Genomic DNA, 23,922 nt, shown 5'->3' with positions numbered 1-23,922 from the left:
GGATTTCAGTAATGGGAGGACAGCAGGGTTCCCTGTCTTTTCCTCTGGGTCCTCTCCTAACCCCGCCACCTCCTTTCCTCCCTTGCTGTGTGGGCTAGGGTGGGTAGGGGAGACAGGCAGCTGCCTGGGCTTTGCTCTGCCCTGGAGGAGAGGTCTTGCCAACCCCTGGTCCTCTGCTCCTTGCCAGCTCCCAAGGTGGCCCAAGTTAGAATGCCCTAGAGGCAGAGCAGGCAGAGCGGGAGAGCTCGGCTCACATCCCTCCCTTCTTCCACCCCAGTGAAGGTGTGCAGCATTCCTGTATGGACAAGGCCCACCCTGCAAGGCAAGGCATGAGCACTGGACTGTGAATCAGGCAGCTGTGACTGTGTCTTGGCCAGGGGCAAGGACATGCCATCACCTGGCCTCCTTCCTGCACTGTTTTTCCACCCAGAAAGTGGAGGGGGCACCCCCCAAGCCCACTAGACCCTCAGCACCCCCTTCACTCCAAGATCCCTAAAAACCTTACTCTCCCCCTACTCCCAGGACATTTTTCCTCCTCTCTGTCCTTTTTTCTTGTGCCAAATAAGAGCAGATGTCTCCCTCCACCCCAACCTCATTCAGTGGGACTCAGGGGACTCAAGGGCAAAGGTTGAGCATTTCTGCCTGACCCTAGGGATAAATTATTTAAAGTCAGTCTATGACACTTATGGGACCCTCCCAATTAATCCTCAGCATTTGTGGTTTTATTTGGGCCATCAATGGGTAACAAGTTGTTTGTAAGCACATCACTAACCTCAGCAGTCATGCCCCTGCTGTCCACACACCCTGAGCAGGTGGCTGTCCTCCACCCTTCCCTACCTTACCCCCACCTCCGTGCCTCCCCCAGGAGGCAATTCCTCCTTCTCCATACCCAAGGAAATGGACTCCTCAGGATCCTTGCTCCCAGGAGGGCTTCACAGTGCTTCCAGCCACCCAGCAACAATGCCCACAGTTCCATCAGTCAGCACCCTCTGGGCAGCTCCCCTCTTCCCACCAAGGTCTCTGCTGGTCCCCTGAGCTGTGCATTAGGGCTGCATCGTCAGAGAAGGGTGCGGCGGACCTGGGCTCTGGCATCAAATGGGCCTGAGTTTTAATCCTGCGTCTACCACTTCTTAGTTGTATGATTTCAGGAAAATTGCTCAACTTCCCTGAGCCTTGCCTGGACAGCGGAGCTAATAATCTGTAAGTTCACTAATCTGTGCAAAGATTAATTTAACAAATCAATCTCTTTGGCATAATGTCTTATTGGGCCTCTGCCTTCTCAAAGATCTGGGCCTCAAGAGGACTTCAGGGGATGGGGTGGAGTGCGACTTTGCCTGCCACGTTATTGCCTTCAGTCTTCATCTTTTGGGGACTCTTGGTCCTACAAGAAACAAGAAAAAAAGAGATTCCCTCTTCCTGCCTGGCCTCCCAGCTGTGATTGACTGGCTGCACCAGGCTGAGCCTCCCCAGGAACAGGACACACAGCTGTGGAGCATCTGGCCCCATTCAAACACTAGTCACTGACTTCCAAGTTCCTCTTAAGGAAAGTCTAAAAGCTTCGCAGGCATATGGCCTGTAGCAGCCCCTGTTCCTCCAGGGCGAGTAGACTAATGACAAGCCAGGGGAACAGGAATGACCTTCATGATTGTGTTTCTTTATATGTTCCCCTACCAAACAAGCAACCCACTGGGATTAGACATCTTAAATCAGATGGGCTAAGCCATTCTTGTACATGTGATAAAACTGTTCCTCATACAACTATTCAACCAGCATTATTAAACGTTCCCCCTTGCGCCAGCACTCCCCTCACAAAGAGATGATACTGGTAGCCCAAAGAATCTAGTTTGTAATTGACTTTGCTGACCTCGACAATGACCCTGAGGAAGTTATGTAACCTTTTGGATTCTCAGTTTCCTCTTCTGTCAAATAGGAATAACAACAGTATTACCTTATAGTTTTGATGAAAATTAAAGAAAACAATGCATGTGGAATGCTTAGCTAAGAGACTAATAAATCAGAAGCAATCAGTACTTGGCAGCTTTGTGACAGTGAATTACGTGAACTTGGCACCAGGTGGGTGAGTCTTTTGTGATGCTCGCCAGTAGAGAAGTGCAAGATGACTGCACCCAGCCCCAAAGGGAGTAGTCAGCATCCCAATTTCAGTGTGCAGAGGGGTGGAGTGAACTCTGCCAACTTTGGGGCCCATATTGACAGCCAAGGGCCCCAGAAGAAGCTGGTGGCTGTGTTGGAATTCCAGGTAGTTCATCCATTGGGAGAAAGACCCCAGGCAGTGACTAAGGGTATGGGAGGAGCCTATCCATCCAAGGAGAGAAAGATGACAGGAGTCAGACAAGGTGTCTGAGAGCTAGCCCAATGGGCTGAGACTCAGAATTGGTGAGGAGTTGAATTTCTCAGAAAATGGAGACAGAGCATGGCAGGATGCACCAACATGGAGTCAGACAGACAAGGGTATTCCAAACTTCCCCACTCACCAGTCGCGGGACTCTGAGCAAACTCCTTACCCCTCTAAAATGTCAGTTTCTTTATAAATAACATCGGGATAATAACACCTGGGTTCATAAGGTTGTTGTAAGGGTGAAACAAAATGAGGAAAGTTAAATGCCCCCTTTGCTGCTTAGCAAATGTCTGTTATCTTTTTCCCACCCTAAATGTACAGGCCAGTGGAGCAGAGATTTGAAGAAGCCAAAAGATTTATGACCACATGAGCATGCAGGCTCATGGGATCTGGGGCATAGCAACACAGACAGTTCTAGCCCTTCCAGCTGGTGGCGAGGACTTGCTAATAATGCCACTTGCCTTGGCCATGCAGTGGATGGGGCTATGCCAACTGGCAAATGGCACAACTGAGGCAGGCTGAGGAGGGTAGGGGCTGGCAAAGGGCTACCCCATAGTCATTACTACTGCTGGATGAAGCCGCAAGGTGCTTATCAGCAGGTGTTTGAGGGAGCCATGCACCCTGCAGGAGCTAGTGAGGATAGAGTGAGGGGGGGTTCACAAAAACTTTTTGGAATTATCACAAATGATTGTCAACTCTTCCTAAAAAATGATAACTCGACATGAGCTTTTTATGGAATCAATTGTTTTTAAAAAAATTAATTTAAGACACAGCTGTTTCAGATTTCTCTTATAAGAATTTAATTGGTATGTAATAGCATAGTTAATTAAATACAAATCAATAGTTTAAAACAACTAATTGATACTTAATATGAATGGGGAAAAACTTAGTTCTAATATAATTAACTCATATTAAATAAGCAATGAAATAGCAATTATATCTTTACAACAATGTAAAATTTATAGTTCTTTAATAAACTTAGAATTAGCAAGCAATGGGATCCAAAAATTATAAAACAGGTATTATTGGACTATTAAACATTTATCACTTGTCCTCGAGGGCCAGAGCCAGGCACTAGTCAGGATTAATTTACCTTTGCTACTCCCCTCATCAGGCCCCTTTACTACAGAAGCTGATCAGGAAACTGTGATCTTTGCATGATTTATGGGCATCATTACTGCCTGCAAGTAATTATGCTAAAAACAGAACTAGGTAGAACCGATGCAGACAGCAGTTGTGCAGCAGAACCAAGGTGAGGACATTCCAAACACTAGACTCCAGCATTCTGCAATGGCTGGGCAGAGTGGCTGTTGATGGCTACTGGTGAGTGATGGGCAGTAAGAGAGATCACCAGTACAAACACACAACAAAGACAAGATCTGGGACAATCTCTAGGCTTCAAGGCCCTTTGCAAGGGCATCCCTCACAACCCAGTGCTCCAGCTCTCTTCTCCTCCTCTGGACTCCTGCAGCAAAGATTGTCATTTGTGCGGAAATAGCTTGTATGTTGCCTCATGACTCTTTCTCTACCAAACTGCTCCTTGGCTTTGACTTTTATTTACCTCTTCAAAAGTAGATGCCTTATATAACCAACTGGATTCTAATCTCCTTGGGCTAGGAAGCTCGTCTTGTTTATTTTTGTTTTGCACATAGTGCCTAGCAATGAGTATTCATGGATTGGACTTTATACCAGTGACATTTATTAATATGTGCTAATTATGGAGGGATGGTATCAACGCCTGTAGCAGAATCTACCCATAGTATCCCCCTGCTGTTTCTCCAGAATGAAACATTCACCCTCTGAGGTCAGTGCAGTTGGTTAAAAATATTTGTGTTTCAGATCAGAACTCTGGCTTACATTATCATCCGGGTCCTCTTGACTTGAGAACCTCATCACCTCAAATACAGGAGTCCAAAAATGTACAATTATCACTCTGTGACTTAATCAACTTTCTTTGTCCTGACCCTGCTCTGTCCAATGAAAGACAGTGGGGTCACCTTTGCCCCCTTCCTCTGCTTGCCCCACTGGGTCACTTAGCATCAGAATATCTCCGATTCCCCATTTTCTCTCTGTTCCCAGTCCTGCTGGTCCCTTAGCCTCTCCTGCTACAGCCACCTTACTGGTGTTCTTGACTCACTTTGCTTTCCCAGACCATCTGACTCATGGCCACCGCACAAACCTTCAGAGTATATCACCTAACAGTTCATCACATCACCATGGAGAAGTCATTCTACTTCTCTGTATCTCTACTTTCTCGTCTGTAAAGAAAAAACTTGATTTTGGTCTTTTGTTTCTAATTTTGAACTCACCTTTATCAGATACTTAATTCTAGGCACTTTTCACCACAGGGTGGCTGATTTGATTTTCATATTAATTGTGTGAGGAGGACCTTACTATTAGTATTGACATTTTAGAGATGAGAAAACTAAAGTTCAGAGGAGCCTCACTGGTAAGTGCTGGAGTGTGGTTTCAGCCAGCTCTGTTAGTTCTGAAGCATCTGTGGCCTCCCCTGACCCACATGGTTTCCCTGTGACTCCAACCAGGTCCTGCTGGCATGTTCTCCATATGGTCTCAGTCACCATCTGGAGAATTTGAGCTATTTCTGGCCCCTCCACTGCTCTCTATGTTGAGGTGCCAGAGATCTGGAGGCTCTAGATGTCCTCATGATAAAGTTCAGGGTCCTTCCCTTGCTTTCTGACCTCTGGACATCTTCAGCAAGCAGAAGAGGAGGCAAAGGCAGACCTATCATCTCTCGCCTGGAGTGTGGCAACAGTTTCCCAGTTGGCCTCCCTTCTCCAGACTCATCTCCTCCCATCCGTCATCAACACCGGTGCTAAAGTGATCATTATTTAATGCAAATGTGGTCTGTCTTTCCCCTATCTCATACTCTTCATGGCTCCCCGCCTCCTGTGGGAGAATACCCAGCCTCCTGTGCAAGGCTCACTCACTGGCTGCTCCAGGATCTGGTCCCTGGCTACATCTCCTGACTTATCTCTCTTCTGCTGCTCCTAAAATCTTTGCTACAGCCATACCAAACTGCCTGCCAAAAAATACTCTTATTTCTTGTTTGATAGGTTGCTGGGTCAGTCTTCTACAAGTGCCCTTGAACTAGTGTGACTGGGCAAGTTGGGGACAGGACAGGAAGACCTCTTACAAGTAGCCAGTCAAATGCACTGGACAGTCTCAGAAATGGTGAGATAGGGACTGGTACCTGTCTGTTGTCACCCATCTCTGTCCACAGTTACTTAAGAGCTCATTAGCCCCTGAACTGGAGAATAAGCAAGTGCAATCCAGGCCACTGTGGTCCTCACCACGGAAGCAGGAATGTCAAAGGCATCCTAGTTTGCCGCTGAGTGCTCTTGGGCATGCAGACACATGACCAACCCTCCCTTCCTACCTTCCCTCTCTCCTGTCACCTCATGGGCCCACCACCCCCACTGCCTTATCTTAGCAGCCCGGTGGCTGCTCTCTAGTTCGTTGGGGCCTCTGACCAGGGAATGATGCTGTCCCCCACCGGCAGCTCTGTGACCTGGGGTTGGGTTATAGAGAACTATGGCTAATAGAGATAGCCCGACCCCACAAAGGAGACCAGTTCATCCCTGTCCTCTCTATATTAGGGCTGCGGTAGCAGAGTACCACCATCTGGGGGCTTAAACAACAGAAATGTATCATCTCACAGCTCTGAAAGCCAGAAGTCCAAAAGCAAGACGACAGCAGATATGGTTCTTTCTGAGGGCTGTGAGAGAAGGATCTGTTCCAGGTCTCTCCCTAGCTTTTAGATGGCTATCTTCATGTTCATACGGTATCCTTCTTGTACATGTGTCTGTCTCTAAGTTTCCCCTTTTTATAAGGGTACCAGTCAGTGGATTAGGACCCAACCTAATGACCTCATTTTAGGGTGATCACCTGTGCAAAGTTCTTATCTCCAAATAAGGTCACATTCTGGGGTAGTGAGATTTGGACTTCAACATATGAAATTGGGGGCGGGGAGGGGGACACAATTCAGCCCATAGCAACATCCTAGCCCAAACCACTAATCTCTGTTCTTTGTTCTCTGATCTGTCTTGATTTGTAGCATTTGCAACCCTAAAATCTAAGCCAGAAATCAGGCCTGAATTCTAGCCTGAGCACTATCACCAGCTAATGCTCTGGCCTTAAATTTTCATTTTACTTCTCTGAGACTCAGTTTCTGAAACCAAAATGGAGGAAATAATTTCTGCCGTGCCTACTTCACAGAGCATCTAATGAGATAGAGAATATGACAGGATCGTGAAAAAATAAGTATCCCACAAATGTGAAATAATATCACTGTCTCATTATTATTACTAGTAAGAACAAAGTACTCCTAAGGCTAGCAAAAGTCCCATTTGCACCCCCGAAACTGAAGGAAACCCATTCCATTTATAAAGCCACCCCTCTTTTTTTCTCCCAAGAGGAAATCCACAGGATTCTCTAGTCTTCTATTTCAATGAATTGCAAGTTTCATGTACTATATCTACAACCATCTTCCATTGTGCTAAATCCATTGTGCTACCTTTAAGCCCACCTGTTTTCATTCTGACTGGGTCAGGGAGAACTGATCACTGCCCAATATTGTTTAGTTGGCCCTTTTGTTAAGTCAGTAAACTTTTCCTTAGCACTTACCATGTGTCCGGCACTGAGCTTGGTACTAGGGTCTCGGAACTGGAAAAGGCACAATCCTGACCTTTCTGTTGCTTACAGTCCAGAGGCCAGGAATTCCCATGGGTGCAAGCTTCCCTTCTCCCTAAGAAACATACCCTGTTCTAATAGATATTTCCTTGCATGGAAAGTATTCCTAACCTTCATTTTCCTCAGAAAGTGCCCTTCATCACCCCATCTGCAGGTGACCCTGGACTTCCTTGCTATAAACTTGCCCTTCAGGGCAGAATTTTTTTCACGTCAGTTATTTTCCATGGATACTTTAGGGCATCTGGGTGGTTCTACTACTGATAAAGTCAATGATGGCAGCCCCCAAACCTACTTGGAGAAGACTGTCATATTGCTTAAAAAGGGCATCTGTGATCTGACTCCATTATCCATCTCAGTGCCATATGACAAGGCAGGTGACAGTCTGGTAGCTGGTCTACTTCACAAAGAGAGAGATTCCTCTACCCTAATAGCCTAGCTAGTTTGGCTTGTTGAAGTTTCCCCAAGTTAAAGCAATTACTTCCTGCTTCCTTCTCATTCTGTCTGTGCTCAGTACCTTCCCAATTCCCCACTTCCCAACTGTTTCCAAATTCTCCTCCCCTCCTCCACAACAGTCCCCCCTGCAAGCTTTCTCTTGTGGACCCAACGATCTGTAACTTAGCTCTGCAAATCTCTCCAAATAATTTCCCAAACTTTCGTATGTGGAAAACTAGCTAATTCTCACATCGCCCATCCTCCAAGCTGCTCGTTCTTGCAAAGATCCCAGTGGCTTCTCCCCACTTCTCAGCAAAGACTCACTCAGTCAGAGAGCCCTCACACTTAATACATTTCTGCAGCATACTTATTAGTGCCTCATGATGTAGCCACCTAAATAAGACTAACTCACACGTGTCAAATTAAATGAGCCAAATACATTGAGAAATTGCCTCATCCTCAGTTTCTTTTACTAATCAGGTTTTTAAAAACTTCTTTGACTGCTCATTTGCAAAAATCAAACATGGTCAGTGAGATTCCTTCTTATAAAAATTGCTTGTATGCACAGCTTCCCCTCAGGTAGTTACCCTGGAGGCATCATAGTATATGACGTAAGAGAGGTTGAGTTGGGGTAGTAGAGACAACTAACTTAGAGAATCCAGATTCAACAGGTTGCTCACCCTTTCTACATCTGTAGAATCGTTCTCCTATCCATTTGTCTGAGAGTCCAGCAACTGACCCAAAGAACATTGGCCTGAATCCACCCAGCAACTTTTCTCTCCCTACTCAGTGTTCTCTGGGACTCCCTGCTGGTCTCAATTCAAGAACCCAAACTCCCTTTCTCATAAGGAGCCACTGCTGGTGTGCTTTAGATGAGCTTAAGAAGTCAACGGCAGGTACAATAGGAATTGTTAGCAATTGTATCCTTTTGATGACAAACAATACACGTGAAATTATAATGGGCTGCTTAGCTCTGCCTGTCCTCAGCATGTTGGGATTTCAATCCATTCTCCAGCTAGAGGCTATTGTTCCTGGGAGCTCATCACCTCCTGGCAGCATGCACTTCCACTGGCCCCTCCTGGCAGGCTACATTCCTGCCTCTTGAAGGTGGTTGTTAGAAAGAATCCACAAATATAGTAAGTAAACATCAAAGGGGCTTTGATCCGTGAGGCCCTCGGCAGAGCGGGAGCCCCTGAAGAAAGGGCCAAGGCCTTGGATGAGGGAACTTAACATCGTCAATTTGGGCGCCTGAGATGTAAGACCGTTTGAAGTGAGGGCGGTTTGGCAGATGCGAGTGTGGAGGGGAAGGAAGAGAAGTGAGTGCCTTTGGAAAAGGTGCCCTCAGATCTGCTTCTCTGCCCTTTACTGATAGTCAATAAACCCCTTTATAGAATCAGGAGATCAAAGCTGGCGGCCTCCCTAGGCCATGGCACTCTGCCACCACCCACCACACTTTGTTTTTCTCTGGGGCAAGGGACCCCAAACTTGACTTATCTGTCTCCCTTGGGCCCTATGCTCCCTTTTATCCTGCTACACTTGACATGTGGACCTGGGCCACAGAAGGTGGTTGGAGAGGTAGGAGGAGGAATGGCCCACTCTGTCTATCCTCTAACAGTCTGTACCCTGACTGGCTGGGCTCGGAGATACACCCGGTGTTGTGGGAGAAGTTGTTGTGACACACCACTCAGTGGGATGTTCCTTCTCCGAGAAACCAAAGGAGAAAGGAGCAGCCAGGTGCCCAGAAATCCTGGCAAGGCCTGGGAGGAGCTACAGTCACATCCTCTCTAATAGAAATCATACCCTTTTTGATTTACCCAAGTTATGGCAGCTGTCACATTTATGTGACTTCTAAGCGAGGTGGAGGGGGTGGGGAGTCTAAAATAATCATGGAAAGTCACTTAATATCATTGAGCCTCAGTTTTCCCATCTGCGTAAAGTGAATTGCAGTGGCCTACCTGCCTAACTCAGGGGGTTATTCATAGGGATGGGATCAAAAAAGGAACTTGGTATGGAGTTGCTTCAAAATCCACAAAATGCTTAAGACAAATAAGATTTTTTTTTAATGCCAGAGAGGAAAGCTTGCCTTCTTGTGAAGCAGGTGGACTCCAATCCAATGCTCACACACAGGGATTGTCAATTTACAAAACACTATGTAAAAAACAAAAAATGATCTCTTGCATTTGCTACCTGGAATTGTTACTCTGCCTTGCTTTTCCAGTTGGGTCCAGGCCTTGTGAAGCCTTGTGTCTCTTGGCTATCCAACCCCCTGTGCTCTGAGTTTACACTTCACAAGTGCTTGATAATGGTGCTGAATTGGGCCTCGGTATAGGAATGCACAGAAATCCCCAGCCCCAGAAACACAAAGGTAGAGAGAGTCCTTCTGTCTATATCTCAACCTCTATGTTGTTCCCAAACTCGCTCAATCACTCCTTCATCCAGAGTCGAGTCACCTGCTGTGTTTGGCTGCACTGCTTCATCCTGGATACCACTGACTAGATGATGCATATTCTTTGGCAAGTCTGGCCACAATCCCTAGGTGATGTCAGCACAGTCCCCAGGCCTGGCATATAAAGAGCCTTGATAACACAGAATAATGGTTATGAGCATGAACTCTGGAGCCGATCCTGGCCCCACTACCTGCTAGCTCCTTCATGTAAGATTGCTTGTTTAGTGCCGCTGTAAACGGGGATGAGAGAAAACGGGGATAATAATGTCACATACCTCATAGTGTTGTTTTGAGAATCAAATGAGGAATTACTGGTTTAAAAGTATGCCTGGAACATAATACGTTTTATAGAAATGTTGTTTAAACAAAGAAGCAGCCCTGCTTATAAGAGCAGCAAGCCCCCACAGCCCCCCGCAGAGAGGCCTCCCCTAACTCCTGACCTGTTCCCATTCCCAACTCACCCACCTGCACTTCTCTTCCAGAACTGGGCCTCCAGAAGAGAGGATGCTGTCTGGTGCTGGGCTACATGGCCAAGGACAAGTTTCGGAGAATGAATGAAGGTCAGTGAGAACCTCCCCATGGTCTCAGTGGTAGTCTTGGAGGGAGAAAACTATGCCTTACAACTGTGTACAGAGGAGCCAGGAAAAAGAACCTAGGATGTCTCGAAAGGACCCTGGGCAGATCCGTTTTATTTCCATGAAGCCATTTACACAGTAATGTGGGAAAGAATAGCCAATGCCTTCAACACAAGCTGCTGATTCATGAGCATTTTCTTATGCTATCTTCCCTTTGTGTTCCCTACTGCTCTTCCTCTCATGTGCTCCCTACCTACCTTCTTCATGTCTTGCCTACCATGTGCTCCCCACCTACCCACCTAACCCAACTCAGTATGCTCCTATTATCTTTTCTAATCCATACCTCTTTACCTTTACCTCAATCATTCACATTTCTTAAATGCCTATTGAATAAACAGGACTTTACAGGACACTTAGCAGAACACTTAGCAGAACACTAAATAAAGCTTCTTAAAGAGCTTGTACTTGGAAATCTGCTCTTTTCTGACTCCACTGGCCCGACTTTTCCCTCTTACTCATGGGCCATTCTGCCTTCCTCTTGTGCTGGGTCTTCCCTCTGAGGCTTGGTTGGGTAACTGAAGGCTTGGGGAAGGTATTGACATTGGCGTGGAGGCTGGGATGTGAGAGGAGTTCTGTCACTTATGGGTCTGCTGTAATAAAGAACCAATCCTCTCCATCCCTAGCCATCTGTCTCTGTGCAGCTAATAACCCTCTCCATCAGATGCCACAGACTGTTTGTCAGGATTCAAAAGTAGATAAACAATGGCTGGGGATGCCATTTATTCATTAAAGTTAGACAAATGAAGCCTTGGCTTTCCACCAGCCAAGCTTGCCATGAGCTGGGCCTGTTCCCTCCTAAACCCAGGACCCCTGAGGCCTCATTCCCATTCCAGAAAGAAGGAGGTGGCTTCCCTCCACCATCTCCTTCCCCAGAGCTAAACCATAGCATAGTCTCAGTGTCCTTTTCCCATGCTCCTCAGCTGGCTCTCCTGCCAACCTGGTGCACAGCACCCACACCCCTATGTGCTCCCCAGACCTGAGACCTTGCCAGCTATGGGTCTGTCACCAGCGTCCATCATGGTGACAACCTGACAAGAGTTAGGCCAGCATAATAAGGTACAGGAAGTGATCACCCCCCCCCCATTCACCACCTGTCAGCGTAAGAAGACAGCAGCATCAAGAAGCCTCTTTCCGTTTGTAGGATCCTGATGGCTGATTACAACCAGGGTTGGGGGCTGCATTTTCTGTGTCCTGCTAGTCAGTGTCCCTCCCTCTCCAATACTGCGCGGCCTTGACAAGACTGCTAGGCAGTAACTTCTAATTTGTGGGAACTGACAGTGTGCCTCTGTCCGTGGTGCTGAATAGACATGTTCTCTCGCTGGCGCTGCTCATTAGAGAAGCTGAAACAAGGTTCACGGGGACTGGGGGAGCCAAAAAGTCAGGACTTGGGCTGCATTCGAAACCCCAAGCTCCAGGTATCTGACCCCAGTTTCTAAGTGATTGAGGAAATGGGGGCTGGGGGTTGCTAACCTGAGCCAACCCGTATGATGAGTTAGAAATCTCAACTAACAAAGCAGAAACAGGATAGGAGGAGGGCAAGACAGTGGGGCAGGGAAGAGATGCACAGGCGGTCAGCTTTGGCTCCAGAGGGACGGGAGGTAGAAATGAAGGAGAAGGAAGGCTCTGGAGGAGGAACAGGCTTACTACCCCCAAGTTATACATTTTTCTCTCTCTAAAGCTTATACACCCAGATTCCAACATGTCTACAGATAGGAAAAGGCATCAGGGCCGGGCTCGGTGGCTCAGCCTATAATCCCAGCGCTTTGGGAGGCCGAGGTGAGTGGATTGCCTGAGCCCGCGGGTTCGAGACCCACCTGGGCAACTTGGCGAGACCTCATCTCTACAATAAAAATCAAAAAAATTAGCCGGGCATGGCAGCGCGCACCTGAAGTTCCAGCTACTTGGAAGGCTGAGGTGGAAGAATCACCGGACCCCAGCAGGTCGAGGCTGCAGTGGCCGGGAGCGGCCACTGCACTCCACTCTAGGCAACAGAGTGAGACTCCAACTCAAAAGAAAAAAAAAGAAAAGAAAAGGCATCAGCAAGTGTGGGGAGCTGTTTTATGGTTTATAATTATCTTGTACCAGTACTCAAAATAATTATAACTCCCACATATTAATAATTGAGCTGGAATAGCAGCCATGACATAGATCAAGAGACAGAAATTCTGTCCATGCCATGCAACACACCTTGGTATAAATTGAACAATTGGTAAAATAGGAAAAAATAATTATTTTATTCCAGTTCCTAGAATTAGTGAGATATTAGAACAATTAGCTGCTTCTCCCATTAAAGATAAGGTGGTAATCATTATATTTCTAATTTAGAATAAATAAAAAAGGCCTACTTGTGCTGTATTAAAGCATATTTGTTCTGTTTAACAGTGTCTAATAGGGTGCCCATCACCCAGGGAGAAGTGTTTCCCTATTTCATTTGTTTCTCTGTTAATTTTGTGTTCTTTTATTTTCTTCTCCCTCCACTCCCTCCTCCTCACCACATTCCAAAAAATAACAGCTCGAGAAGAAGCAAGAGGAAAATAATGAATGAACAGGAGCTTTATAGATCTAGGGTTTATCATAAGTTAGAGTAATAGCAATTGGTGCCGTTAAACTACACAAAGCAATAAAAAAAAACGCTATTCAAAGATCGTTTAAGGAGGCATGTGATAGTCAATGAGAGGTTTGCTCTATTTGGGAGTGCTTAATAGCTTCTCGGATAGAATCTGCAGGATTTGCAGGAATTGAGGTGGTTGGTAATACGTGGAGTGTGTGTGTATGCGTGTGTGTATGCGTGTGTGTGTGTGTGTGTGTGTGTGTGTGTGTGTGTGTGTGTGTGTGTGTTCTTTCCTGTTTGGACTCCACACATCTGAGGAATCAAATGGAGATATAAGCAAAAATCAACGAAGGGAAGGCAAGAAAGGAGGGAATAAAGACAGAGTAGGCAGAAAATATCAGATTTGTTTGAGATAATTGTCTTAATATGATTAAGTACATGGTGCTTTAAATGGGAACTGCTGGAATGAGATCATTTATTTATTCATCAAACATTCATTGAATTTCATAAAAATAATACACATTTTGAATAAGTGCCAGGCATTGTTCTAAGCTCTGGAGCTATATAAGCAAAAAAGACATAGTCCTTGCCCTCAAGGAACTCACAATAAAAATACACAGTCACATCTCAGTGTAAGTATCACCTCCACAAAGAGACCCAACCCCGCCTCCTTACCTAAATCATATATCCTTTTCCCCCACCACCTGCTCCATAATGGCAGCCAGTCTGTTCATTTTGTGGCACTTGTCATAATGTGTGATTATTTGTTAGACTTTTTCCTTGTGCCCCTTCAGTCCCACCTAGAGAAGTAGCTAAAAGAGGGCAAGGACTATTCCGTCTTCCTCTCTATCCCTATGTCTTATTCCAATGTCTCATAAGTAGAGAGTAGTGGCTTAATTTTTGTTTGGGTAGTTAATTATTGCCGTGAGTGGTGATAGAGGAATATGTAAAGTCATCCACAGGTGTCAGGTGGATCTCGAGAAAGAGCTGCTCGGGCTGACTGATGGAGCCTTCCACAAGAGGATTCTCCACATCTTCAAGAACTCCCTGAGTCTTGCCTTGGTGCTGACTCTCAGGCTTTCCTGAGGACTATTGCCCTTCTTGGGAGGTAGGGCCCTTGCAGGTCAGCCAGAGGGCTGGGAGAGGAGCTCTTCCCCGAGGGTGATCTCCCTTCTTCCTCCACTGGCTCTCCTTCTTCAGCCCATCTACTGCTGGGCCATGCTCTAAGAGTCTTTAAGCAGATATTTCCCATCAGGTCTGTTCTCACTGTTTCCTCAGCCACATCCCCAATACACACGTATACACACAGACACATGCGTGCGCACACCCACACACGCACACCCACACACCCACACACACACACTCTCTCTCTCTCTCTCTCTCTTTACCTCCCATTCCCAGCTCTTTCCTGAGACCCCTCTCTCCTGGAGATCCCAGGACCACTCACCTTCTCAATTCACATTGCTTCCCCAGAGCAGAATAGAAAGCTGTCACAAGGTATCAGAGGAGGGGCTTTGCCTGGCCTCAGAACGCTCAGGATTCCTCTTTACTAGAACTGTAAACAACAACCCTAGAGACAACAGTGCACCCCACTAGTTCAGCATGACCCAAGTGCACAGAGCAACTTGCCTGGGGTCTGTGGATAGTGACTGGAAGAAAAGGCTGAGGCCATGAACAAAGGAGAAGCCCCTAACACTAGCCTGGTTTGATTTTTCAGGGTGGCTGGAAAGACGGTGGGGGAGGGCAGGAAGAAGAAAGAGAAGAACACAGGGAGACTGGAGCTGATGGGGAGAAAATCAGGGAGGACCTAGAATGAGGGACACGGGCCAGAGAAGACAATTTCTGAGGAACCAGAAAATTCTGACGGACATAAGACTCTTGAGAAGGGGATATGAGGAAGAGGATGTTTAAAGGAGGGAAAGGGAGGCCAGTCCCTGCAGGCTCAGGTGGGCCTGCACAGGAGGACACTCCTCTCTCACATGGGATGATCTCTCAGGCTGCCTTTTGAGACAGGCAGCGGTTTTCCTGGACCTTCAGCATCACAGTGACTGGCTGTTTCTCTCAGTTTAGCCAAGAGAGAGCAAAAATGCCTCCAGGCACTGTCCCTTTCATCTTCCCAGGACGAAACACTTGTGAGAGATTAGCAAAGGCAGCTTCTGCTCACTGGAGCCCTCTGGGCCTCCCTGGGAGGGGCTGGAGCTCCAGGAAAGGAGAAGCTAGTTCCACGGATGGCTGACCCCCTCCCCCACCCACCCACAGGCTCTTGCCTGGCCCACAGCTCCCGGAGGCACTGTCATCCCAGTCCAGGCTCTGTGTGCAAATGCTTCTCCCTCATGGTGCCCATCCTTAGCTCTCAGCCTTATGGAGCACATAGAGCCCTAGGGAGATGGGAATTCTTTGAAGTTGTTGGTGATGGCGCAGGAGCTTCTTTCTTTCTGCACCCCGTCCCTTAATTCATAAAAATTAGTCTACAGCTGGGCACAGTGACTCATGCCTATAATCCCAGCACTTTGGGAGACTGAGGTGAGAGGATTGCTTGAGCCCAGGAGTTCAAGACTAGCCTGAGCAACATAGCAACACCTTGTCTCTACAAAAAAATCAAAAAATTAACCAAGTATGGTGTTATACACCTGAGTCCAAGCTACTCAGGATGCTGAGGTGGAAGAATCGCCTGAGTCCAGGAGGTCAAGGCTGTGGTGAGCCCTGATCGTGCCATTGCACTCAAGTCTGGATGACAGAGTGAGACCTCAACTCAAAAAAAATGAATCTACAACTTCTGCTCCCTACCTCTTCCCTAAAAGACCTAATAAATAAGAGGTGTAGCCTCAGTTGGGATGTGTAGTGGAAGGAGCCAGCCATGTGGACTTGGCAAGTCCCTGAACAGCTGAATTTCAATCTTCTCATGTATGAGATGGTTGAAATAATGTTGCATACAATCACCTATAAGGCTCTAAAATGTGATGATTCGAAAATCTCCCTTGGTTCTCAACACCCAGTCTTATCACTCATCCCATTTTTTATTTTTTTTTATTTTTTTTTATTTTTTGAGTTGGAGTCCCACTCGGTCGCCCAGACTGGAGTGCAGTGGCCGCTCCCGGCCACCGCAGCCTCACCTGCTGGCCTCCGGCGATCCTTCCGCCTCAGCCTTCCAAGTAGCCGGAATTACAGGCATGCGCTACCATGCCCGGCTGATTTTTTGATTTATTGTAGAGATGAGGTCTCGCTGCCTAGGCGGGTCTTGAACCCGCGGGCTCAGGTAATCCACTCACCTCAGCCTCCCAAAGGCGCGGGATTACAGGCTGAGCCACCGAGCCCGGCTTCATCCCATTTTTTAAAAAATTGAGTCAGGGTCTCACTCTGTTGCTCAGACTGGAGTGTGGTGCATGATCATGACAGTCATGATTCACAACAGCCTTGACCTCCTGTACTCAGGTGATCCTTCCACCTCAGCCTCCCGAGTAGCTGGGACTACAGGTGTGCACCCCACGTCTGGCTAATCTTTCTGTAGAGCTAAGGTCTCATTATGTTGCCCAGGCTGATCTCAAGTTCATGGACTCAAGAAATCCACCTGCCTCAGCCTCCAAAGTGCTGGGATTATAAACGCAAGCCACCATAGCCAGTCTCATCCCATAATTTAAGTGCCTTGGTCACCAAAGAAAGTAATCCTGGGAAGACAACTGGCTGACTTTGTTTAGCAACCTCTGAAGGCTGGTTTGTGTTCCTTCCTCCCTCCTGTCCTCAGGAGTGAATTCAGGTTGTGTCAGCTATATGCTGGGTAGCGGGAAGGCAGTTGAGCCAGCCTATGGGACGCGCTGTGCTTCTGTCAAGACACAGGTAAAGCAGAATCAGGGTGGTCGGGAGCCCTTGGCCAGAGGACCTGACCCAGGGAAGAATGGGTCCCCCAATGCAGGCAGCTCCTCTCACTGACTATTGCAGCCACACGGCCTGTCTCAGGCTAAGGGTCCACATCATTCCTTTCCTCTGCTGCCTGCCGAGCCCCCAGGATGCTGGCTAATACCATCATTTTGTTAGTTGGGGCTTTTGAGTGCATTTTTTCTTATTTCATTTTTCTCACTGATGTGTTTCCTTCCACTGGGGCTGCAAAGCCTGATATTTGTATAACGTCCCTGTTTATTATTTATGGCAAGACTCTGATTTCCAGGGCACTTTATGATTGTTATTTAATTCACTCAGCATCTTGGAGCAAGAGACCCACCATTTCCACTCTCCAGCCACCATCTGATGGAGGATTCCAGAGTTTTTTCCCAGGCCCATTTTTCCGGTCACCTTTCCTACCAGGAGTCCTGCTTATCTTAGGCTGGGGGAGCCCGTAGGCTGCAGACTCTGCTAAGTTCCTTTTTAAACTACCCTTTCCCTCACACCCATATCCAGTCCTCACCAGGTCCTAGGACTTTTACCTCCTGAGTACCTCCTCTTCCCATCTTAAGCCACTGCCTTGGTTCGTGACTCTACCCTCTGCCACCTGAACTGCAGCAGGGCTCTCCTGATTGGCTCCTTGTGTCCAACATGCCCAATCACCCTGCCCAGTTCCTTTTCCACACTTCAGCCGAGCCGTGTTCCAGAATGCACATCTGATTATGTCATGTTTCTCTTGAAAATATTCCAATGGCTTTCCATTGCTCTTAGGAAAAATACCCGAAGCCTCAGCATATTTTATAAAGCTCCACGGTGATCTGGTTTCTACCTGTCTCCTTGGCCTCATCTTACCTACTTATCGCCCTGCACTCCAGTTGCATGGGCCTTCCTGCTGCTCCTCAAACAAGGGCATCTTCCACAGGGCCTTGGTCTATCCTGGTCCCTTCTCTCAGGGTGCTTGCCACAATCACCCCCATCTCCAAATCCATCGTATGGTAATTACTGCTCATTCTTCAAATCACAGCTCTAGTCTCTTCTCCAGCAAAGCCTCCTCTGACCTGTCCCTCCACAGTCTAGGTCCTGTTACCATGCTATATGCTCTTGTAGGACCACACCCCTTCCCCTTCAGAGCACTTAGCTCAGTTTGTACATATACATTCGTATAGCAATTACCTAACGAATAACTGTCTCCCTTGCCAATCAGTAAGCTCTGTTTGATCTCCATGATGTCCCAGTAGCCCAGCACAGTGTTTGCACAGAGTGGATGCTGACAGCAGAGTGAAGACAGTGAACTTCTCTGCCCCTGGTCAGTGGCCCCAAGATGCTGGGACCGGGTGATTTGACAGTCATAGACTCTTAGAAGAAACACTTAATCACCTGGAAAAGAGATAACTGAGACTCAGAAAAGGATATGACTTATCCAGAGTAACACAGGCCCAGGTTATAGCCTTGGCCCCCAGAAACATTACCCTCCACCTGGGGAGACTGAATATATTTCATAGTCAGTTTTTTGCATTTGTTTTGGTTTTAGTTTTTCTTTTTAGCATTGTAACTGGTATTTTTTATGTTTAAGCTCTATGACTTGAGAGAAGAAGAAATCTAGACTCAAACCCCTGGTATAGTCAGGGCAGGCTTAGTATAATAGCATTACAGATTATCAAGGTCAGAAGGGACCAGAGGTCATCTGGCTCATACCTTCCTGTGATAGTTCAGTGTCCCTGCCAGGTACCAATACATGGAAAGACTTTGTAAAGACTGTGATGTTTTGTACTCATTTATTCACCAACCATGTAGCCAGTGTCTACACTGTGTCTGTGATGTGCATGTAAAGACACAGTCTCTGCCTCCAGAACACCACAATCCCAGGGAGAGACAAACATGTCAGCAATTACAATACGATGTCGCAGTCACCGGTTATGTATAAGGAGCTATGGGAACAGAGAAGGAGAATCCAGCCAAACTGTAGACCAGGAGAAGAGCCTCCAGGATAGCTTCCTGGAGAAAGTGATAGTTGCCTGAACCCTGTAAGCTGTTTTTATTGTAAGAGGACATTGCAACCTATGCTTGAATCCCTCCAAAGGCAGGAAACTCACTACCTGCCAAAGCCATGGACAGGCTCCTCAGCCAGGCTCTCATCCAGGAGTTCTAAACACAATGTCCCTTCTACCCCAAGAGTCTGCAACCTTGCCATTCTAGCTGTACTGATAATAAGGGACCCAGTGACTTGAGAAGCAGCCACTGGCAAGAGACTGGGGTCTCCTGCATACTAACTGCACCCTGAGGAAGTTTCCTTTCTTCTCTCTGCTTCTCCTTAGCCAGTCTCAATGATCTCATCACTGAATTTATTGAGCGCTGAGACCCTCCCTCCAACCCCTCCCCAGGGTCTGAAGAAAGTCCCAGAGGAATCAGAATAAACGAGGGTGCTTAATGGCTTGCAGTGCCATAAAGTTTTTAGGGCTGTACGTAGGAATGAGCAGGTTCGGGCTGAGATGAATTACCCAGGGCTTTTATCAAAGGAGAGTCAATAAAAACCTGAAGGAGCACACCCCACCTCCACCGAGCGCTCGTGTCACTGTGCGAGACCCAGAGCTCTGGAAGTAGGAACTGGGGGCTGCATTTCCCCTGACTCCATCTGCTTTCTTCCCTGAGCCTTCCCTTCTGAAATGTATTTGTTTCTATGGAAACCGTGTTGTTACTGGTATGGGAGGAGTTTAATGACATTCAGAAGTGCCAAATCAAGTCCATTTATATAATGGTTTGAAATACACATAATGGTCTATGGAATATAGGACACGGTGACAGTTTCAGTAACTGCGCACCGAGTGTGGGATAAATAGAGCCATGTAATAGTCCCCACCTCTGAGTCAAATGTACTGGGAATAACCACTATTCTTAGTGCTAAGGAGCTGCACTTCTCAGTCATTATTCATGAAAGAGCCTCAAAACACTACCCCAAGCTGCTCTCCACTCATTGAGGAAGGACGCTGGTCCACAGCTGCTCTGCACCCATCAAAGTCTGGCCAGAAATCAGGTGAAGCAGGTACAGACATGAGAGTGTAGCTTTGGAGGTTTCCAGATGTGGAAGTGAGTAGGCATCTGACACACACTCCTCTGGCCCACCCCTGTGGCCAGCCTGCTGATGTAATTGCACTGATTGGTAGTTACTCTTGTGTCTGCTCCTACAACTTATTTCTGTTTGAATCAGAGATCTATCAGGCACCTACTGTGTACCTGGTGCTGTGGGGGACGATGTGGAGATGAATAACATATGCCCTTGCCTTAGCTCAGATTGCCCTGGAAGCAAACTCTGAGCAAGGACTCACATGTGATAGCTCATCTGTGAGATGCAGAGGTGCCTAGAGAAGAGTCAGGTATGACTATGGGAAGGGGAAGCATCAGCAAGCCACTGAGAATGGCTGTGGCCCAGTCCCAATGAGAAACTCTGAGAAGGGCTTCAAACACTGCTTCAAAGTCAGGCCAGCCAAGGAGTGGGGTACTTATACACCAGCTCCTGGGGGAATGGGTGGAGGGCTACTTGATGAGGTTGTTGACCCTGGCACTTCTGGCCTGTTCTGTGTGAGGGCACAGTGGCCTTTGCAGTCTAAGAGAAAGCCCTCTGGAGAAAGGTGCAGACGCTGGCGATGGAATGTTGGCCACAGACTCTGAAGTGGTCAGGCCTGTGGATACGGGTGGGCACTGACACAGTCAGCAACAGCCACAGAGAGTTTCTACTCCAATGGGGAGATAGGCATGTAATAAAATGGCGGAGGGCAAAGTAATCAGAGAGCTAAAGAGATGTGCAGATGATATGCTCATAGCACACAGAGGTGGGGAAAGCCATTTGTTTTGATTGGGGTCTTCAAAAAGCAGGAGAAGAGATACATACCTAACCTACCTCCATGAGGGGTGACAAAGGCACTTTCACACACTTATGTCATGTCATCCTCACCATATTACAGGTAGGCAGTGTTATCCCCATTTTGGTGATGAAGAAGCTGAGGTTCAGAGAGATTAAGTCATCTACCTAAAGGCACACAGCTATCATGTGGCAAAGCTGAGAGTCAAACCTTGGTCTGCTTTGGGGAGCCTTGTGTGTTCAGGCAATTAGGGCAGGGAGACTTTCCCATCACCCCAGATATGACTGAGTACCTATGTGCATCCCTATTGATTTATCCCCATAGCCAAAGACTGCCATTCCCAGTATCTCCCACCATGCACTGCCCACAGACCTCTGCTCAGCCAGTTGATGGCCCCTTTGATCCTGCCCCAGATGTAGGCTGGGCTGACTGTGCCTAATATTGAGTGAATTATCCGGACTTCACTGATTAGGAGGAAAGAGAGGAAGCGGCAGCCTGGGGAGGGGTGTTTCAGCTCTGATAGTCCCTAGAAGAGTGCCTTCTACCCTATCTTCACCCCTGCACAATCCTCTTCTCACCCTGCCCTAAGTCCCACTGGCTCCAAAAACACAGGGAATATACTTCCCTGGAGTAGCATATCTGTAGCACATGAATAGATTTTCCATGAAATATAGCCTCCATGGTTAGACAAGGTGGGGAAAGTCCAAGTGAGGCCTTGTTAAATGAGTTTCTCTCCTTCAGAACTTCTCAGAGACTTGAATATGTCAAAGGGCATGGTAAACCACCAAAAGAGGGCTTCGGTTCAAAGTTTTCCAAACCCATTTGTCCACAAAACATTTTCAGTAGCAGGTGTCAGGACTAGGGTTCCTTGGAATCCACTTTGGGAAATAATGACTTAAGGCCCAGTTCATACTCTAACTAGTGTGAACTTGGTCAAGTAAGAATAAATCATGCCTGTGTTACAGGAACCAGTAAAGAAACACGAATGAACACTCTTTATAAGCTGTGACGTACTGTATAAATAAGATGGTGCTATTATTTATTTGCATGAAGCAAACACTCAGTTTCCCAGGAAACATTCATTGGGAGTCAAAACAAAAATCAATGAATCAATCAGTACATAAATGATAAAGGTTTTTAAAAACTTAGTTCTGTTCCTAACTAGATATAGGACCTTGACTTTGGTCTCTCTTGACCTATGATTTCCATCTTCAAAATGGGTATATTCATAGTGTTAACCCTCTTTCCTTCATGCATGTGTTGTAAGAGTAAATTATGCACCTTGATTGTGCAGGTGCTTTGAAGATGTATAAAGTACCATAAGATGCAAAGCATTATTACTGTTGTCCAGGTTAATACTCCCAGTTAAGTCCCAGTTGTGCTCAAACCAAAGCAGGAGATGTGCTGGGAGGGGGGGATAGGCTGGTGGGAGAAATAACAATGACTAATACTCTTCATCCATATTTATGATGTTAGGAGCCTATACGAGCATGTCACTGAGGGGAGAAAATGAATATTTTATGAGTGAACGCTCAATGTAGTATTAAGATAGAATGGACAGAAAGAGTCCTGCTTGCCTCTGCCTCTAGGTCATGCTGAGGAGGTCAGCATAGGCTCTGTGCCTGGTCTCCAAGGAGCAAGGGCAGCTAGTCAGTGGAGACAAACTCAACCTCCCAACACAGACAGGGAGCTGTCCATTGTGGAGTGGTGGCAGAAACCTTGCCCTGGAAGGGGAAGAACTGATGCCCACTCCATCTATCAGCTGGGTAGCCTTGGGCAAGTGACCATAACCACATTGTGCCTCCATTTCCACCCTGTAGAAAGAGGATAAGAAGATCAACCCTGGACAGTTGTACAGTCTAAACCCAAGCTCAGTTGTTTGGAAGAGGGTCCTGGAATGCACACAAGTGGGAAGTGTTATTATTTGTGTACTCGTTCAACATTTATTGAGCATCTACTATGTGCCAGTCACTGCCACAACTACTTATTTATCATTTACTGGGTGCCAGACACCACAGTCATCACTTTATACACATCACCTCATTTAATCATCACCATAATCCTGAGAGGTATTTATTATTACTCCCACTTTTCACATAAGGAAGTGAAACTTAGGAAAGAGAAATAGCTTGCCCAAAGCCACACAGCTAGTAAACGGCAGAGCCAGGACTGTGTGAAGCCAGAACCCTGAGTTCTATGTTAAATGGTCCATCCTTGTCCTCAGCACTTTTGCAGAGCCATTGGGGTCCCCTTCCCTGCAACCTCTTCCCTGTTCTGTTCATGCTGGTGCTTCCTACCACCAGTGCCCCCTCCTGATCCAGAAAAGAAAGTCCATCATCCTCTCTTTGGTCCCTGGAGGATACCTCTTCCCTGGATTTTCCATTCCCCATGCTCTTCCAGTCTCCTCTGAACCAGCCTGTTCCCCACAGCAAAGTCATCCTGGGGTTCTAATTTCCAAGCTACTCATCTCTTATCCAGCCAGCCCCAGTTGTCAGGTGGTGTGAAGATTGACCACCTCCCTCCCCTGGAAAGCTCTTAAAAGGCAAGGACAACTGGGGCAGTGCTGGGTGCAACACAGTCAAATCTCTTTACTCCACTCTGTCTCCAAAGACAGAGTCCCCCCTAGTGCCAGCTTGGAGCTCCTGGCTCTCTCCTGTCCACCACACAGCATGAGTACACAACCGTCTCTGCAAATCCCTTCCCTGTGGGGCAGTTTCACGTTATCTTGGCTCGTTCCTTCTCCTGAGATGAAGAGATTGTTTTAAACCTGCCGCCCCACCAGCTCTGCTCCTGGCTTCCAATGCCATTAAGTTTCATTATAACAAATAAACACCACAATGACATTTATAAGTTACCACCGAGCACAGAAGCACAAATATGAAGCAGATAAACTGCATTTGATCCAAATAATTACTGCAGGCAATATTGGGCTTAGTTTGAGCTGGCAGCCGGGTACCGAGTAATTTATTAGATTGCGTAAGGCAATGTTGCAGGTTGAGTTTTTCATTATTGTGTCTCTTCCTCTCTCCATGGCCTAAATAGGTTAGAGGAGTTTAGAC

General features: G+C 47.0%; 1 protein-coding gene across 2 annotated transcripts in view; it reads left to right on the top strand.

Moving 5' to 3' along the window:
* Positions 1–685: 685 nt before the first annotated feature.
* Positions 686–23,922, top strand: part of KIRREL3 (kirre like nephrin family adhesion molecule 3) — a 145,058-nt gene continuing 121,821 nt past the window's right edge. For both annotated transcript variants that reach the window (XM_008051744.2, XM_021709439.1), the window contains exons 1-3: positions 686–730; positions 3,602–3,608; positions 10,427–10,504. In XM_008051744.2, the coding sequence (XP_008049935.2) occupies positions 686–730; positions 3,602–3,608; positions 10,427–10,504 (130 nt within the window). The remainder of the gene's footprint in view (positions 731–3,601; positions 3,609–10,426; positions 10,505–23,922) is intronic.

This window comes from Carlito syrichta, unplaced genomic scaffold, assembly GCF_000164805.1.
Source record: "Carlito syrichta isolate Samal-C Ts95f unplaced genomic scaffold, Tarsius_syrichta-2.0.1 Scaffold230023, whole genome shotgun sequence".
Taxonomy (NCBI): Eukaryota; Metazoa; Chordata; class Mammalia; order Primates; family Tarsiidae; genus Carlito; species Carlito syrichta.
This window is presented reverse-complemented; position numbering and strand designations above follow the sequence as displayed.